An 18,724-nucleotide genomic window follows, 5' to 3' on the forward strand; every position below is an offset into this window, starting at 1 on the left:
TTGGACTAGATAACCTCTCAAGTCTCTTCTAGCTTGACAGATATGATGCCCTGAAATGGGAATAATATCTGTTGAACTTACTTCACAAGATGGTTGTGAGGTCAGAATGGGATAGATAAAGCATTCTAAAAAGCCTAAAGTGTTACATAAATTTTAGTTTGGATTTTGTTGGATTTTATTAATACCTGTTGTTATTATTCCAAACATCCACCATCCTTTAAGACAATCTTCCTATCATTTCTTCAGTGAAACATCTGAACAACTATTCTTTAAACAGAATGGATACTCAATGAATCTTTGTTGAACTGAATTGAAACATGGTAAAGATAAGTCGTTCTTTGGGCATGGAGTCAGAAAGACCTGAGTTCAACTCAAGCCTTGGACACTTAACTAGCTGTATGACCCTGGGCAACTCACTTAACTGCTGTCTGCCTCAGCTTCCCTAAATGGGGTTAATAATAGCACCTACTTCCCAGGGTTGTTTTGTGAATTAAATGAGATAGTATTTGTAAAGTACTTAGCACAGTGCCTGGCACATAGTAGGTACTTAAATTCTTCCTTCCTTCCTTCCACATTGTTTTCCCTAGATTTTTTTTTCTTTGCTATCAAGATATGTTTGAAAGATACTCCTTTTTGTCTCCTAAGGCCCTCAAAATGAATAAAAGCCTAGGAATTTTGATGTATTTCAGTAGTACTACTTGTTAATCTCTAGCACTGGTTCCAAGCCCAACCCTCTTGACCAATATGAAAGTCAGGTAGGAGAGAAACAGAAGAAAGGTTTTCCCCGACTTCAGTTCACATAAAGGCCCACTGTTAACAAACAGAAGAATCAGCTGCCTCCATCAAGAGTGAGCCAACTAAACAAAAGCTTCCTTTAAATCAATTTCCTTCATTAACTGTAATGAGAAAGAAATATTTGCTGAAGTTGGAGAAATAATAACATGAACAGGATAAGAAAAAGCCAATAACCCTAAAGTCATCATTTGTCAAGAAAATAGCATCTGTAAGCAAATTCGTTTATCTGGCCTTTCTGATGTCAACTAAGCAATCACATATGAAGGGTGCTTTTATTGAAAATAGATTCTAAAATTAATAACTTGAGTAATTCTGGGTCTCATAGCCAAAGTTCAGCATTCCAACCACCTTAGGAAGAAAATATGAGTAAATCAATTTGCATTGAAAAGCTCCTTCATGAAGTTGGCTGGGCGATGTGGCGGGCATCCCAGTCTGTTCAGAGGAGCAGAAGCTGAACTCTGTTTTGCAGAAGACTGCTTGGTCCCAGTTGAATAATCTGCTGGTGCTCACTGTTAGCAAAGCAGTAAATAGATTATGGGTAAATAGATATTAACATTCTGATTAAACATTTTAAAACCTCACACCCATATTTAAATACACACAGAGACACAAAATCACGTTAGGCTGAGGGAGCTCTTAGTATTCTCAATCCTGGAACCAATTCTACCCTTAATTGCTATATATAGATCCATAGCCTGAAATGTATATCAGCCACACATTTACCAGAAGCAAACCTTTTAAACTCTCTTACTCTGGCCTAGTCTAAGGTCCTTAATAAAACTCTAAAGGAGAGCTAAATTCAATTGGATAACTGATCTAGCTCTGTGATTACTGACCAACTTCACTTTTTATGATCACCCAATGACTGTTTCTTAGTCCTATGTATTTCCTTTAGAAAAAAACCTGGCTACGGAGTTATCTTTTTATACCAACCATAAAAATAGTCTTCTTGGAAAGATTCCCTCTAGTTTCCTTAAGATTCCCTGATTAAAAATTTAAATAAAAGTCACAATGAAGAGACATTTTTACTAAACTTTCTGCATTTGAAATCTTGGTAAGCCCCAAAGCTTAGTAGGCCACAAACATTTTTTTTACAAAAATATCCTCTTTCTGTGTCACACTATTTAGTATTATACTAAGTGAGCATCAAAAATAATTCATAAGTAGTACCTATAATATGTATTATAGTAAACATATAGTAAAACATAGTATTATAGTAAATAAAATTGACCTTCTTTACTATTTGCAGTCTCTACAACTTATACCTAGGTGTAGATGGAGAAGCCTACCTTGGGGAACTTGCTACATGGGGGCATGAAAGACAACAAACTGATGTGGGAGATGTGGGATTGAGTTCTTCGGAATTCTGTCTGGACAAATGAGATCCCTTCTATTTCCAGGTCATGCTTAATGAAGTGAGCAGGTTGCATGCATGTAAGGCCAAAACACTCTTAGCATACTGTCTGCCTTCCAGTTTAACCGGAGGAGGTGAAGCATCCAGTTGGGTGGGTGGGTCGGTGGAAACAATAGGTAAATCCTTTCACTTCTCTCTGACATTTCCTTTCTTTCTCCTCCACGTCCCCAAAGTGGAGATCTTTCTCATAGAACAGATGCCCCCCACCTTTCCACACACATTCTTCTCCTTTGCCATATGTTGCACCTTTTGGATTACTGCCCACTTCAGGCAATGCTGATGCTAAGCCAGGGAGATGATAAAGCCCCAATAAGTCCTGACAAAATAGGATTGTTTGTTTAGACCCACTTTCATGGTTACCCCAGAAGCCCATCAAGCCAACCTTCAATCCCTTAAACTTTTCCATAACATGTGCTGAACCTCAGGTTATTAAGCACATCCCATCTTTTAATATTTAGGGAGAGGGGAAGAGGCACCCACTATTTGAAATTTCCAGTGATTTTAGCTTTGAAGCAAGGTTTTCTTCAGCGACCTAAGTAACCTCAGAGTTTTAGCCTAAGTATAAAGGCAGGACACCTGGTAGGGCAAGGGCATGAACCATCTACTGTTCCTGGCATTGGGTAATGGATTGGGGGGTGTGGGGTGCGGCAGCAGTTCTAATCCTCTTATGGGTTGTAAAAGATTCCTTGACTCACAATAGTCCTCTCCACTCTTCACCCATGTGTTCTTTCCCCCACCTTTCTTTTGATGTGAACTGTACACCTTCTAAGGGGTGGGACATGCCTTCGGCTGCTACGTGTGTGTGTTCCTTCACTTGAACTCAAAAATCCTCCTGGACCACCAACCATCCACCTGTCTCCTTTCCTTTCTGCTCCCAAACACCAAGGGTTATCCGCGTTTAAATCTAACCCCAAGGAGCTCTTATCCACTTCTCCCAGCAAGTCCCCACTCCTTAAACTTGCCTTCCCCAGTATCGGTTCCTGAAGGTAACCTACCCAGCGGCGCTAGGGAAGTCTTGACAAAGTTGGGCTAAGGGAAGCGTTTGAGGAGCCCTGGGGGGGCAGTTCAGGAAATTAAATCTAGGAGATCGCTAGCGGAGGAGGGTAGGGAAGGGGGCACTCAGCGAGTGGGGGTAGGGTGGGGGGAAGGGGAACAGCCCTGGGAGAGCACCCGTGCGGAATCTCCTCCAGGTAACCCCCGCATCCTGTGCGCCCTGGGGAGCGCAGACGGCTAGCAGCTGTGCCCATCCTCCGGCCAGCTTGCTGGGGCTGGGAGGTCGGGTTGGCACCGGGGCTGTCAGAGAGCCCGCCGACTGTGGGGGAGCAGAGCAGGGATTTAGTTCAGTGTGAGGCTGGGGGAGGGGAGGGGACCGGAGGAGGGAAGGAAGAGTTAGTAAACACGATACTTAAAAAAAAAAATACACACCAAAAACCTGAACTAAGAAAACTGGGGGGGGAGGGAGTACAGGGCGCGGGGGGAGGAATCCTATGTCGCCAATGCTCCTGTCTCCCCCCCCCCCCCCCCCCCAAATCTCAGCGGGACTGACCTGCCAGCCGTCTCTCTCTGACATTTTTCCACAACAAATCCCAGGCTTTGGAAGTGGAGTCCCGTAACTGCTCACTGATTGATCTCCTGAGCTGGGGTTTCAGAGGTTTCCGCTTGCTGGTCATTTTAGATCCGTCTGCATAACGACCAGGCTCCCCACCGCCACCCCAGCTCTCTCCCGCAATCACTCTCTTAGCAATTCCTGAAAGAGAGCGCCTCTTGCTCGGAGTCCCAGGACCCGCAGCAGGGGCCACACATGGGTCTGCCCAAACAGCCTCCTGCACTTGTAGTCTCCACACATCAGAAAGGCTGGGAGGCGTTTTCCCTGGGACCGCACCGCATGGCTAACCTGTACGCTTCATCAACTCTAAGGCTCCATTTCCCCACTTTCCCTCTTGTTCCCTCCTCTCCCGGCTCCTCTCTCCGGGGCTGTCTAGAGTCCCTGATTCCTTCCAGGACCGTGCTCTCCTCTCTCTTTCTTCCCTCCCTCCGGAGCTTAAGAGTCTGGACCAGATGTGCAGCAACTTAGAGAGTTTCCACCACCCTTATTCAATTTCACTCGCAGAGCACAGGGGGCTCTGCTCCTTTCTCCTTCTACCTATTTCTTGATTTCCTGTATTTTTCTACCTCAGAGACTTTTAGAACGTTTGAATAATGTGCCCAAGCTGGCCTCCCTAAAATTGTAACTATCACTTGTTTTCCTGTGTTCGTGCCACGTGATATCAATTATTTTAACTGCCATTCTGTTGTCTTGAATTCATTTGGGACTTCATGATAATTTGGGGAGGAGGGTGTTTTTCAGGTGTGGTGCTTGGATCATGATGTAGCAGTTAACTTTTTCAGAGTTTTTTTTTTTAATCTATCAATAGACTTGCATGAGAGGAAACAAGTGAAAATTTGCATTTTGAGTAGAAGAAAATAAAGCAGCAGCATGGAATAGCAGAGAGGGAACCACCCTGAAAGCCAGGAAGCCTTTGGGTTCAAATCCCACCCCTGGCCCAGGCTATCTGTGTGACCTTGGATAAGTCACTTAACTTCTCAGTGGCAGTTCTATAGATCTTAACTTCCCGAAAAGGTGCTGATCTGCATTGGGAGAGGGAAATTCCTTACTGGGAGCTACCTGTACAACAAGATTAGTAACCTTGTTCAAAAATGAGAGAAAAAAAGCCACATTTTTCAAAAGAAAGACAGCTGTGGCATGGCATAGTGGATAAAAGGTTGATCTTGAAGGCAGGGAGAACTGGGTCAAATCCTCCCATAGAAACATTTTCTGTGGGACCCAAGACAGTTTCCCTAACTTTTCTGTGACTCCCTAGGACTTATCTATTAAGATTTTCTGCAATTGAAATGTAAAGGCCAGATGGGGTATGTAATCTAGTCATAAAATGGCTTTTTACACTATACCAAAATATCAGATTCTTTGTACAATTAGTGAGAAACATGAAGAAAGTAGTATATGCAACCAGAAGAATTTTTAAGTTATTGTAGCCAATGGAAGAGGTGAACTACATAGTAACCAGTAGGAATATAATCACTAATTTTGTTAAAAATGCCTTGGGGGTGGGGGTTAGAAGGAAACATTTTCTCCTGGTTAGAATACCAGAAAAAGGTGTATATCAAGCCCTCAGTTTGACTCGGCTTTTTATAGCATGATACTGACTGAATTATTTAATTAGTCTAAAATAGATTGTGTATATGTAAAATGGGTACAGTACCACCTTCAGACTGGTGGAGAGGAGGCAATGCTCTGAAGATTCCCAAGGTCATGTCTCTAAAGTGCATTAAGATTCTTAAGAAAAAGTTATTATTTCAGTATAGGCAATATTGAATGATCCATTTAATGTAAACCTTAGATTTGAAAGGAGTGGCTGGGATATTTCAAATACCTCAGGAATGCATTTCTGTGAGCCAACAATCAGAGTATTTATTAAGTATCTACTACAGGTAAGACATCATATTAGGCTCTGAGATTCAAAGACAAAAAGCTAAAAGTCCTTGCTTTCAAGGAGCTTCTGTTTTTACTGGGGGGGGGGGGCGTGAAACAGGTGAACAGATATGGATATTTGGGATAATTTGAAAAGAGAATGGGTTTTAACAATTAGGATGAATCAGGAAAGGTTTCCTGTAGAAGGTGGCACATTACAAAGTAAAGCTAGTCTAATTTTTTTCTTTCTAAATGTCTTTCTATCAGTCTCACAAGCATAAAAAAAAAATTAGCTGACCATTTTCTTCTAGATCACTTTCCATATGCATTGACAATTAACGAAAAGTATTTCACTGCACATATGCTATAAATTGCTTCTGACCTGGGGTGAGGAAGTCAATAACTATCTGCAGGACTGCCTTCTACCGAATACATTAGTTCATATTTCTAGTGGATTGAAAGAAAAGTCAGTAAGAACAGCCTTTATTACTTGAAAAATCCAAGTACATTCTTGTAGTTTTATTACTTACTATCCAGAGTTGTGCAGACGTCTGAGCTGGATTTGAAATTCTTTTTTAAAAAAAAAAATTTTTGGTCCTATGCTAGTATTTTAAAGTTTTAAAATTGTTCATTGGAAGGCAATAAATCACAGATCAGAAATGGACACAAAAACATGGAAATATGCATAGCTACAGTGCAATCCAGATTGCCTTCTGAACTTTTGCCAAATACCCTTTTGATGACATCCTCTATTTTGTATGCATGTAGCGGGTAACATAGATGCTCGGCAAGGCATGGGATTTCTGTTATCTAAAGTGACTGCTATACAGTATAACAACAAAATGTTTAACAATTACGTTCCCAGGGAGAAGCTGCATTGTATTTAACTCTAAAAGATATCCCTGTTTAGATTAAACAAAGTCAGAAGCTGTAACATTATCCACACAAGTGGGGCAAGAAAGCATGAGTGCAAGCAAACCATTTCACTGCTCATTTAGCTCCAAGGATTTCAGTCCCCCTACTGTTTCCTAATCTGATATTTTTCCCCCAGAAGCCACTGAGTAGTGTTTGTCTCAAAGTAAATGGAGTTTACATAAATGAGTAACTCAGAGATGAATTCTAGTTTTGCCAATTTGTGTGGCTTCAGTTTTTGAAGTGGGAATGGATTTAGGACTAGCCAAAAGGTAAGAAATTGAAGTAACCTTGACATTCAAGGATTACAGCATCGGTTACTAGCTTCTATACACAGAAGGCACCAAACAAATGAATTTTACCCATTAGTTACTAATGGACTTTCTCCTCCACTTGGATGGACAATTTTCTTGAATGGTCAGACCTAGTTCTTACAGTTTAAAACATCTGTTGTTATATGAAAGTGAAACAAATAAAAACATAATGGTTGGTAGTAAAACATGCACTTATTCTGAGTTCTTCCCTTCTTCAGTCTCAAGGCCTAGGTAATTAAGACATACCACTAACACAGCCAAACTCAGTTAAACAGTCCTGAGGAAACCAACTCATCTGCATGTCTTTAGCATCTACAACTTGAATACCAAATTGACTTCTGAACTCCTTTCTCTCCTTCCTATACTAATTGCTGACGCTTCATATGGCACTTTCTCTTAAGGTCTTGAGGGCAGAATTTTGGTGGTGGTAGTGGTGGTGGTGGCGGGGTGTGTGTGTGTGTGTGTGTGTGTGTGTGTGTGTGTGTGTGTGTGTGTGTGTGTGTGTGTGTGTGTGTGTGTGTGTGTGTGTGTGTGTGTGTGTGTGTGTGTGTGTGTGTGTGTGTGTGTGTGTGTGTGTGTGTGTGTGTGTGTGTGTGTGTGTGTGTACCATCTTTTCCTTACATGGGGCTTTGCACAGAGTAAGGGGATAATGTTTGTTGATTTGAAGGCTTACTGATTATTGATTGATTTTTTTTTTTTTGCCAATTAAGTTACAGAAAGCTGGCCTTTAAGCCAGAAAGGTATGGTTTCAAGTCCTGTCTGTGATGCAGTTTGGCTATGTGGCCCTGGACAAGTCACGACCTCTCAGTCCTCCAGGTAAGTGACAGGCAGAGAGCAGATGACTTGCACTGTAAAAAAGTTTTTCCTTTACCAATGTAGTCACAAGTCCAGTCCCTGTTCTTTCCTATCTTATTTGATTGTTGGAACAACACTGAAAGGTATTACTCCAGGTATTAGTATTTCCATTTTTCACTGAGGAGCCTGAGTGACTTATCAGAAGTCACGCACTAAGAACTGACTGAGGCAGGATTTGAACCCAGGCCTCTCCTGCCGCAAGGTCCAGTGCACTTTTCACTACTCTGGGATGCCTCCATGAATGCTCCCAGTCTTATTCCACCCCTTCCTTCCAACCCTGAATGTCTGGGTTGGTCCTGTACTACATATCATTTGAGCCCACTTCATGCCTGCTTCCCTTCTTTCTGCTCATTCACAGTGTCAGGTGTTTCATGTCACTGGGAAGGCTAACCATCAGTAGGGCTTGCAGTCTTGGCTCCAGGAGAGTCAACCACCCCATTCCTGATGGCGCCGCGCCAGGAAGCAACTGTTCCTCAGTATTCTATGGCTAGGCTCCATCATTTCAAGTTTGGTGGCAGTGTTTAAAGCATTTTTTCTCACTGTCCAGTCTATAGTGGCCTCAATTTAGTTTCTTACATGTTAGCAGCTTGGGTAGCTATCTATGTACCATCTATCCAGACATCCGGACTCAGGGTAGGTATCATCCCGTGAAAATGCTGGGCAGTAAACAATGTATTCTCTTGTCTGCATTTCAAGACTTGATTGCAGTCGAGATTGCATTAAAAAAAAATGTTATGTGTGTTTTGTTCTGCTTTGTTTTTGGTCTGAACTCATGCTTTCATTAATACGGAGAATTCTCAGTATAGAAACTCCCTGAACACATGGAGATTGGCAATTTACTCATAATTTAAAAGTCAAGAGAGTTGCCTGTGTGTCTGAGAGGTGAAGTGACTGGCTCACACACAGTTAATATGTATCAAAGACAGTCTTCTTGACTTTAAAACCAGCTTTCCATGGTAGCATGCTGCCTCTTTATGTCACTTGTAGCTTAAGCTAATGTGAATAATTTTACCAGTGAAGAAGATGATTTCTCTCAAAGTCCCTCATCTTTTTTCCTGCCAGTCACCACCATTAACCCGGTCTACCATGTCAGAAACCTTTATGTTTGTTTTCTTTGACTCTTCCCACTCCCTCACCCAATCAGTTATAAATGTCTATTGATTCTACCTCCGCAATATCTCCATTCATTCCCTCATCACAACCCACTTGGACTTGTGTGGGTATTTCTTTATGAAAATAGATTTTTACTGATATCTTTTGTTTATACATGTCCTAGATTTTCCTCCATATCCCCTCTCTCAGAGAGCCACCTCTTATAAGAAATATTTCTGTAAGGAGCAAGAAGAGAAAAAAATCAGCAAAACTGATCAACATATTAGAAAAAAAAATCTGGTTCTTTATGTAGTATTCTAGACACATGGGCCCTGACCTCTACAAAGAAAAGAAAATATCTTCTCATATTTTGTTCTTCATAATTATGCAGCATTCTTTTATTTTTATTGGTGATTCTTTCCATTTGCACTGTGACAACAAAAACAAATAACTAGCATTTATATGTTTCCTACTCTGTGTCAGGTGCTGTGCTAAATGCTTTACAAATATTATTTTATCCTTACAATAACCCTGGGAGGTAGGTGCTATTATGATCCCTATTTAACAAATGAGGAAACTGAGACACAAATGAAGTGACTTGCCAGAGTAGCACAGCTATATACTAAATGTCTAGGGTGGGATTTGAACTCAGGTCTTCTTGGCTCCAGGCCTAATTCTGTATCTACTGCTATAGTCATTGGATTCATGGCTCTGCTTACTTTAGTTTGCATCAGTTCATGAAAGTCTTTCCATTCTTTTCTAAATTCCTTATGGGATTCATATACCACAATTTGTTTAACCATTCTGTGTTTACCTCATAATAACCCTTCCTGAATTCCACACTTTCTCTTCTTCAGTCTGTCCTCCATACCACTATCAGTCTAGATTCAGTTATGTCATTCCTCTGCTCAAAAATTGACAGCACCTCCCTGATGCCCGCAGTGCCAGTTGACTGGCATTCAAATACCTTCACTATAGCTGTCTCTTATAGTTCTCCCCTACATACACTCTAAGCTCCGGACTCTGAATCTCTAACATGCTTTCCCAACTCACAGACATTGTATTCTTTACACCTGAATTTATACCTCCCTCTTCCTCTTTGTCTTTTGAATTTTCACAAATCTAACCAATTTAAATTCTTCTTATAGTAAATGCTATCTCTTTTGTGAATCCTTTGTTGACTTCCCCCATACCACCCCAGATGATATTATCTTCTTTGTGTACTTTGTTCTACATATTTCTATTGCATCTATCATGCAATAGTGTATACTTCAAATTATTTGTGTTTGGGTCTTTTCTGTCAGTTAGAAAGTATACAGCATAGTCTCCATGAGGCCAGGGATAATGTCCCATATAAATGTGGTGTCACCTTAACACCTAGCCCAGTACTCCATACCTTCAGTCAACATAGCCAATCTGCCATTGTCCCCATGGATAAATTAACTTTAACTTCATTCCCCCTTCTTTGTCAACATTTTTAGATAGCTAGAAGCCTTGGTTGCAGACTGCTGTGACAGCTGTCAATTCTCTATTGCTAATGAAAACCCTTGACTGTGTATAGGGATTCCATTGTGTGTATACCTTGAGAACATATCTGTCACTGTATAGCAACTTCAAATATATAGTAAGTCTTTGCTAATATTCATTTTTCTATTCATATTCTTTACTCTAAGAGCTTCCTAGATGCTTGAAAACTTCCTACAGCAACCATCAGATAAGCTCCTCCCCGCCTTTTCTCTTTGCATAGGAGAAGTATGGAGGAGAGAGGAAGGCCCTGGGCTTGGAATCAGAAGACATGGATCTTAGTCTCATTGCCATTTATTGTCTTCTCTTGATCTATGAAGTCAGAGGTTCAGACTAGATGGCTGCTAAGGTTCTTTCCATCTTGACCATGCATAATTCTTTATCGTTGAGCATTAGTACTCAATTTGGATCAACATTCACTCATTCTTTACTCAATAACAAGTTCCCATATTGGGGAAGATATTTTGCTAGACTCCGGGGAAAACAAACCATTCAGACATGGTCTCTGTGCTCAAACAAGTTACATCCTAGTAGGGAGATATAACTCATGCATACTCATATAATAATCAATAACTTTAATGTAGAATGTAATTAATATAAGAGATAAATAAGATTAAAAATGGTATGTAGACCTGGGAGATTCAAGGTTATTTTCAACTGTGGGAATCTGGGAAATGTACGTGGAAGGAAAGGTATGATTTCAATAGGTAGAGATGCCAGGAAGAGGGTGAGGGAGGATGTTCCATGGTCAAGGAGCAATACAAACAAGTGTATGAAGAGAGGAATGACCACACAACCCTGTTCTATTTGATGGGTGATGTTGAGTAGGTTCAAAATGGGAAAAAAGGGAATAAACATTTATATAATGTCTATGTGTCAAGCACTGTGCTAAGCACTTTTAGAAACAGTATCTCATTTAATCTTCACAACAATCCTATGAGATATGTGCTATTATTAGTCCCATTTTACAGTGGAGGCAAACAGAGATTAAGTGATTTACCCAGGGTCAGACAGCTAGTAAGTGTCCAGAGCTTGTTTAAACTCAGGAAGACTCATCTTCTTACTGCAGGCCAAACACTGACCACTATGAAGAACATGAAGTTTGTTGTACTGACAGTATCATCATGGAATAAGCTCATTTCAGGGCAGAGAAAATCACTGTGAATAAGGACAGCACTCATAAAAAGGAAATTCAAAATTGGGTTCAAGACCATTTCCAACTGAGGGAGATAAGGGAGACCATGGAGAAGATGGCATTTGAGTAAGTTTATAAATGAGATATTGGAAAGTAATGGGCAGTAAAAATCATATAATTGGTTCTACAATGTGACTGAAACCAATTTTATGATTCCACATCCCCTTATGGGAAACATCCCCTTATGTGGTGATTTTATAAGAACTACAGATTGCATCATGATCATAATAACGAGCTGTGAGATGCTGCTGTCATTACTACAGATAGATTTCAAGGATGAATAGATTCATATGTTGATTTGTTTTCTGTTTTGTACTTCCTCCTAATTAAAAGTAGCTGCTTCCATCTTTGTAGGATTCCTTCCTTATTGGTGATAAGGACTTCCAACTTCATTCTTTGGAATAATCCAATATATAGTTCAATAAGTAATATATGCTCAAAGATCTCCTATAGTTTCCTATTACCTGCCATGTAAAATTCAGACTGACCTTCAAGATCCTTCATGATCTGGTACTTTTTAGCCTTATCTCATATTACTTCCCTGTCCACATCTTCTGTCAAACTGCCCTGCTCTCTCTAGTCCAAACTGGTGGCCAATTGGTTTCTGGAACTGAATCCAAATTAATAGAAGATTGAATGTAGAGGAAAGAGCATTAGATTTATAGTCAGAGGACTTGAATTCAAATCCTCATTCTGTTGTTTGCCATCTGTGTTACCTTAGACAAGTAATTTCACTTATCTGGTCTCAGTATCCTCATCTGAGGGGCTGGACTAGATGGTCCCTAAGGTCCCTTGCAGTTCTAAATTCCATAATCCTATGACTTAAGTCAATGACAGACTACAATTCCACAATTATAAGAGATGAGGATAAAAGTCAAGTTCTTTTCCTTGTTACTGGTGATATAAAATCTAGGGAGAACAAATGGAATTATAAAATGTCTTCTAATAGATTTTTCTGCGCCTTGATTTGATAATAATCTAAAAAGTAAGACAAATTAATTTTATTTTTAAAAATATAAAGTATCTTATTATTATCTGAGTGAATAATAAGGGTTTGTTTGAAAAAAGTATTTAGACAAATTAAAATTGCTTTAAATTAATTGCATTTTTATAGCTTTGCTAGCAATTTTGTTCAATATTTGTCTTCCAATGATTCTTCTGAACTTTACAGAGTCAATTTTAATAAGAAAATATTTTATTTTTTAAATGACTTCGGGTGACCTTTGACAATTCATTGCCAATATATTTTTTTCATTAAAATTTTTTAATCCAACTTTTTAAAAAAAGAGACCACAGTCACTTGGGTGGCATAGCCAGTCCAGAAAACAAAGCCCCAGAATCTTGGGTTTGGAAGAGACCTCTGTGGCTGTATAACCCAACCCATACCTGAACAGGAATACTCTTTACACAGTCTCCGAGAAGTGGCCATTCAGCCTTTACCTGAAGACCTTTAGTGAGGAGAAATATAGTACCTCTTGAGTGAGCCCATTCTACTTTAGGAGAGCACAATTGTCATCTTTTTTTCTGATATCAACTAAATTTTTTTCTTTGCACCTTCCACTATTTCCTTCTGGTTCTGTTTTCAAAAACCAAGAGGAACCAGTCAAATCATCAATCATCATCACATCTGCCCTTTCATTCAGTATATGTGACCTTGCTAATTTGAATTCAGCAAAGGTAAGCTATCTCCCTACATGGATGTAAGCAATCTGTTATTTATTTCTTGTTCTCTCCTTTCTAGTTCAAAAAACGCTCTCCCTAGTAGAAAACCAAAACCAAAACCCAAGAAAAGCTGGAGTAGAGTAGGTCTTCCTTTTCTCTGTATTCCAATATCATCACCCCATCTAGCCAAGATATAGTCTTGCTATCTGAGTCTTTCTCCAGCAGAGTTAATTTTTAATTTTTTAAAAAGCCACCTTTATAAAAATTATCCTTAACTTGGTCAACTCTAGTTTTTTCTGATTCTATTATTTTAAAAAATTATTTATTATATTCTGAACTTAAGAATTAAAACAAGCATTTCTATAGCATAGTAGAATAGAAAAAAAGAGATGATTGAATATGAAACTGCAAATCTATTATGTACAACTTGCTATTCCTTTTAAATAAATAATGAAGTGATCATGTAACTTTCTTTTTTCTTCTCTGCCCCCTATCCTAGAGATTGCTACCATTCGACACAAATTTGTGTATGTGTATATATATATGTATATATTTGCATATATATACACATATACATATACCTATATATATATATACATGTAAAATCATTCAATACCTACTTCTGTTTACGATTTCTTTCTCTGGGTACAGATTATGTTTTCCTTCATAGGTGCTTTGTAGTTATTTGGGCATGTATAAAAGTCAAAATGACTTCTGATTCTATTTGTGCAGGACTATACAATTCTCTGCTTCACATTTATCCTTTATTCCTTGTTCCTGGTTCTGTTTGTGTGTTTTCAAGTCTAACGTGCTTGTTCAGTTCCCTGTAACCAGTTTCTTCAGGCAGCACTCCCTTTCTTCTGCCTCATCAGAATGGTTTCTCTTCATATTCTCACAATCTCATTCCTGAGACTTTACCATCCTTTCTAGGGTGCTTTCCCTATTGAATTATAATCCAAGGAATCCTCCCTATCCTTTATTTAAGCCCTTGGAAATCTGCTTTTTGAAAATCATAGTTCACGCAATGTTTAGGTTTCCTTCTCCTCTGCAACAAATCCTAGGTTGGAGTGGTCACTTCTCCCCAAGGCTTCCCACCATGTCCAACCCAGCCCCTGTTTGCCCTTGGCAGTGAGAATCGGGTCCGAAATAGAATTTTCCCTTGTTGGTTCTCCTCTCCTTCGAAAGATGAAATCGTTATTACAGTAAGACAAGAAATTGTTAACTAGTATGCATTTGGCAGAAAGAACTGCAGCAGATCCTAATTAATGGAAATTCCTCCATCGCTACGACTATCATGTCTCTGTGCCAAGCTTATGATTTGTTTCCTGGACTCATCTGTTTTCTCTTTCTGTCCAGCTAGTCTGGAGTACATACTGTGATAACCGTATTGCTTCTATTTCTTTCTTAGAAGTTCTTCACTCAAATGCAGTCTGCCATGCTCCTTGTCCCCTCCCCTCCCTCCAGTATTTCCTTACAGGAGTCCACCTTAATAAACAGTATTATTCTACCATTCCTCACTTTTTGCCTACTTTGTTTCTTTCAAGTAAGATCATCTTTGGTCTCCTGAAATACCTAATTTAAATCCAGAAATGAGGTAACTGTTTGAATTTGTTGTCAATTAGTATTATAGGAAATCAGAGGTACAATCATCTAACATTGTCCTGACATTTTACAGATATTTTATAGACCTCAGGCAGCTAGCTTAAGGTCACACTGAGGCAGGATTTGAACCCAAATCCTCTGACTTCAAATTCAGGGCTCTATCCATTATACCTTAAGTTTTTCTTGCTTTCTTTTTTTTTTCTTGTATACATAGGCCAGTAGGTAGTTATCATTCATATGATCATTCACTTAGCTAACATTGATTGATATACTTTGGACAAAGTGCCACTGTAGGGACTATGGAGAACACAAAGTGGAAGATGTGATAAAAAGTTCATCACTGCTGATTGTCAATGCTGTGGACTGGCTAGATGATCTTGGAACTCTTTTTGGGGTCTCAGACTCTTTTTCTGTCAAATGAAGGGGTTAGAATAGAGAACTTCTAAGGTCTCTTCTCACTCTGGTATTCTAGAATTCCATGAATGCTCTCTCTGATCCTGTCTTGACAATTTTTCTTTGACTTTAAGGGAAAGAGAAATGAGGGCTGTTAGACAAACTAGAGCAGCTGGCCATACTGGCACATGTTACGCACAAGAAGATGAAAAGGTCCTGCTGTGCATATCTGTATATGTGTATGTGCATACCTTCTGATCCTATAGTATTCAACGTTAATCATCAAAAAATATGGACACCATATCTTTGAACAGAAAGGAGGGATATACAAACATATAGTTGGAGGACAGGACTAGATATGTGCTTTCATTAGTACAGGAAATTCTCAGATGAGGAAACTCCCTCTACCAATGCAGATGGGCATCTTCTCTGCAACTTGTAGCCTTAGAGGTGTGCTTAGAGCACCAAGTGCCTTGGCCTAAGTCTCAAAGCCAGCATATGTCATAGGTGGGACTCAAATCTACATTTCTTGTCTCTGCTACTATCCACACCGGTGCTGTACCAAAAACAAAGGAACAAACAAACTTATGAATCACTTTTAAAGTTAGTCATTGACAAATTGAGTGTGCTGGGTAGTGAACTTCAGAATAGTCAAGAAATGCTACATGGGTATGATTAGGAATACTTTTGTGCCTTGATCATGACCTTAATCTATGAATGAAAAGAAATACCCTTTTGGTTCAGTTCTGCTTTCATCAACTTAGAGAACTCCTGACAGTAGAGATACCCTCCATTGATGCCTATTGAACATACAGAAAACTTGTCTGTAATGTAGAGTGTTAGACTTTCAGATCACCAAGAGGTTAAGTGATCTGTGCAGTGACACAGCCAGTGCACGTCAGTGGCAGGACATGAATCCAGGTTTTCTTGACCCCAAGGCCAGTCTTATACTTATGTACATGCATAGAGATGTGTATTTATTTATATACATGTATACTTATGTACACATTGTATATATATTTCACACATTACATATTACAATTCAGATATTTATATATGTATACATATATACATGTATGCATTCAATACATGTATTTACATAACATGAAGAAATATATATGTATGAATATGCATATTTACACACATATAATCCATACTATAGTTCCAAAAGAACTCAAGGTAGCTTACAGATAATTAAAATTTAAAATAAAAAACAAAACTAAAAGAATATAAAAGTTAAAGTGATTAGGGAAATTAATATCACCAGGCACTTTGGATTCAGTTTTTATTGTGGTTGAGCACGGAAATTATCTCTGAGTTCCTATCAATTTTAAGGAAAAAGGAAAAAACATATTGAATCATTTATAAGGTAATCTTGATGGATAAGGGGTGATAATACTATTGTAATTGTTCTTACCTTCATCGTTATTCTTTCTGTATTTTGTGTTTGAGAAAACTAAAGCTATACTAATAGCTATTTTCCCTCTCTCTTGGCTTTGAATTTAGGGGCAATGAATATGAAAGGTTCTGCAATAAAATGTCAGCATTTGAAGTTTTTAACTATCTTTGATGATTAAGTCAACAGTGGAAAATGAAGTGGGATGGGGGATATGTCATAGCAGTTAGGGAGCAGAGTGTGGGGCAGAGGTCAATTGATAATGGGTGATGCTAAAAGGGCAACAAGATTTTTGGTTGGAAGCATGTCCAATGCCACAGAATAAGGGTCAAGTATAACACTGGATCTAATCTAAGTGGACTACTTGGACAAAAGACTCATCAGAAACTGGGTTTCTCTTCCAGAGATGACAACAAAAGTATAGCCATCACCTGGGGAGATACAATATAGAATACTTGAAAAGTCCAGAATAGAATATTTTTGGAACAAAAATGATCTCCACTGGCGTTAGTTAGAAGGGAGAAGGAGCAGATTTGATAGTATATCTCAAAAGAACTATCGCTGAGTAATAGTTGTCTTTTGCAGTATTTATTATGAAAAGGAGACATCTCTTCAGTTGAGATTTTCTCTTTTCTCACACATGTAATAATTCAGTCTTATTTAAATTGGTTCTTTAAGAGGAATGAAACTTGGTCATGAATGACTGTTTAAAAATCATGTGTCCTGAGTGTCCAAAACCCTCATTTTATAGATCAGGAAACTGAGACCCAAAAAGTTATGTGATTTGGCCAGGATCATATGGCTAGTAAGCATCTAAGTCAGCATTTGAACCCAAATCTTTGTGACTCCAACTTCAGTGCCTCGTCTACGGCACTCTGCTACTATACTTGTCTACTACACTGTGCTGCCTTTCACTGTGATGGTATTTGATTCCCACTCTCATATCCCCACCAACACACACACATACAGACACAGACAGACACACAGACAGACAGACACACAGACACAGACACACAGACACAGACACAGACACAGACAGACAGACACAGACACACACAGACACACACAGACACAGACACACACAGACACACACACACACACACACACACACACACACACACACACACACACACACACACACACACACACACACACACACACACACACACACACACACACACACACACACACACACACACACACACACACACACACACACACACACACACACACACACACACCCCTAAGGGTACCTTGGTACCTTCAGATTGTTTAGAGTATTTGCCTCTGTGCCAAAATCGCTTGTGACACTTTGGCAAATGAACAGTCTGCTACCAGTATTCAAGAAGTATTCAAGAACCCACTGTCATCTCTATATTACCATAGGTCCTCAGAATAATCATATCTTTAGGATAGGTCATTTAAAAAATTGGGCTGTACTGTATTTTTCAAAGTCTATTGCTTTTTTCCCACCAGGACCCCAAGTGATTCCACACATAAATTCTTCATGTTCTTTCCCTTAATTTCTTTGCTACAGTTTTATTTTAAGCAGGTGTTTTATTAATGTTGTTACTTTTACTAAGTTTTTTAATTGGGTCATACAACTGTTTTTATGATACACAGTGTCCCAGAACAGTCCAAAACAGCTCCAAGTGGAGGGGGGAAAATAAACTTTAAAATGCTTGCAGATGTCACTTCCTGAAAACAAACAATAACTAGCCAATTCTGGCTAGCCGACAACTGCCAGCAGAACACTGGAGAATACTGCAACATGTACAGGAATGAACTTAATAAATTTTTGATGATGATGCTAGGTTTGTCTATTCTCAGCCAATTGGATTTCTTTGGAGTTAACTTGGGCCCGGGGCCTTCTTGCAGCACTGTTATCTCCACAGCTCTTTGGCACTTATGTCCAAAATAGAACTCTTTGGAAATAATTAATTTATTCCTTGTGCTCCACACTCTCAGATCCCTTGTTATTTCCAATAAAACCATAAAAGACCCAACCTTAATCAGGCACCTGCTTTTGATTTCAAATTTCCATGCTTTTCTTGAACTTTACCAAGCACCTGGCTTACCAGCTAACTGAACCTTGTTTCCT

The 18,724-nt window shown here is 39.2% G+C and overlaps 1 protein-coding gene and 1 long non-coding RNA gene across 16 annotated transcripts in view; one reads left to right on the forward strand and one right to left on the reverse strand.

The window, feature by feature from the left end:
- The window catches only part of STARD13 (StAR related lipid transfer domain containing 13), a 750,665-nt gene that overhangs the window by 284,765 nt on the left and 447,176 nt on the right, over nt 1-18,724 (reverse strand). The window contains exon 1 of one of the 13 annotated variants that reach the window (XM_072616427.1): nt 3,756-3,879. The exons of the other annotated variants lie outside the window; for them this stretch is intronic. Within the exon in view, the coding sequence (XP_072472528.1) occupies nt 3,756-3,879 (124 nt within the window). Of the gene's footprint in view, nt 1-3,755; nt 3,880-18,724 lie in introns of those variants that run through there. 13 annotated transcript variants of the gene reach the window in all.
- Nucleotides 3,348-18,724, forward strand: part of LOC140508472 (uncharacterized) — a 72,560-nt gene continuing 57,183 nt past the window's right edge. Inside the window, exons 1-2 of one of the 3 annotated variants that reach the window (XR_011968448.1) lie at nt 3,348-3,399; nt 7,615-7,720. This is a non-coding gene — a long non-coding RNA (uncharacterized lncRNA). Of the gene's footprint in view, nt 3,400-3,868; nt 4,106-6,735; nt 7,721-18,724 lie in introns of those variants that run through there. The other 2 variants (XR_011968449.1, XR_011968447.1) reach the window with 2 other exon arrangements.

This window comes from Notamacropus eugenii, chromosome 5 (assembly GCF_028372415.1).
Source record: "Notamacropus eugenii isolate mMacEug1 chromosome 5, mMacEug1.pri_v2, whole genome shotgun sequence".
Classification (NCBI taxonomy): Eukaryota; Metazoa; Chordata; class Mammalia; order Diprotodontia; family Macropodidae; genus Notamacropus; species Notamacropus eugenii.